The sequence below is a fragment of the Sinocyclocheilus anshuiensis genome, unplaced genomic scaffold (assembly GCF_001515605.1).
Source record: "Sinocyclocheilus anshuiensis isolate Anshui unplaced genomic scaffold, SAMN03320099.WGS_v1.1 scaffold454, whole genome shotgun sequence".
In the NCBI taxonomy this organism is placed as follows: domain Eukaryota; kingdom Metazoa; phylum Chordata; class Actinopteri; order Cypriniformes; family Cyprinidae; genus Sinocyclocheilus; species Sinocyclocheilus anshuiensis.
In genome coordinates this window covers 67,180-68,092 of record NW_015548217.1, presented here as the reverse complement: position 1 = coordinate 68,092, position 913 = coordinate 67,180, and the positions used below count along the sequence as shown (strand labels likewise).

The window sequence follows — 913 nt, the reverse complement described above, 5'->3', positions numbered from 1 at the left end:
TGAGAGAGAGCTAAAGAGAGAACGGCTCAGATTTGGGCGTCATTGCCACACATTCTGGAAACCGGGAGTGAGTAATGCTTGCGTATTGGAAAGCGTCCAGCAGATGAGCTCAGTGATGTGACGCGCGCGCTTCTTCTTCTCTCCTCAGGGTCGATGCATTAACTTCCAACGAGTCAAAGAGGAGGCAGCGGCGGCCAAAGCACCTCCTCGAGCTCAGAGCCCAGCTCCACCTCCTCCAGACTACCAGCCCGTCTCCAGTCCCGTCAGCGCACCTCCGCCCGGACCTCCGCCCGCCCGCATCCCACCCTGTCCCCCACCGACCCGAACCCCGCCGAGACCCTGAGAGAAACATCCAGCCCTCAGTGCAAACTACACTTCCATAATGCACCTAAATACATTTTTTAAATACAGAGATAGTATGTTAAAAGTGCATTTTAGTTCATATTCATAGTGTCCCAAAATAGCACACTTAGTTGATCTTAAGTTTATCTAAATAATAATTTTTAGTATATTAAAATTAAACATAGCTACATGGTTCAACATATGTATGGTTTCTGACTGGTCTAAACTGGTTACTAGCTGGTATAAAGCTGGTTCAGTCTGCTAGAACCAGCAACAAACCATGTACTGGTCATACTTAAGATGGTCAAGATGATCATGATAGATGGTCAGCCAGATTTTTGCCATCTTATGACCACCTTATATCACCTACAAACCAGTTATCATGCACTGCCCAGGTAAAAAAAAAAAGTACACTTCCATAATGCACTTAAAGTGCTCTATTTTCACGCACTAATTTTGTACTTAATATACTAAAAATTATATAACTAAGTGTACTCAACTGTGCTATTTTGGGACACCATGAATATGAACTAAATCTCTGTATTTAAAAAATTAATTTAGTGACCACTTG

At 43.3% G+C, this 913-nt stretch overlaps 1 protein-coding gene across 1 annotated transcript in view; it reads left to right on the top strand.

The window, feature by feature from the left end:
• Positions 1 to 372, top strand: part of LOC107653967 (anthrax toxin receptor 1-like) — a 32,424-nt gene extending 32,052 nt beyond the window's left edge. Inside the window, exon 18 of the mRNA XM_016440822.1 lies at positions 149 to 372. Coding sequence (XP_016296308.1) covers positions 149 to 343 — 195 coding nt within the window. The 3' untranslated portion in view covers positions 344 to 372. The remainder of the gene's footprint in view (positions 1 to 148) is intronic.
• The last annotated feature ends 541 nt before the right edge of the window (positions 373 to 913 follow it).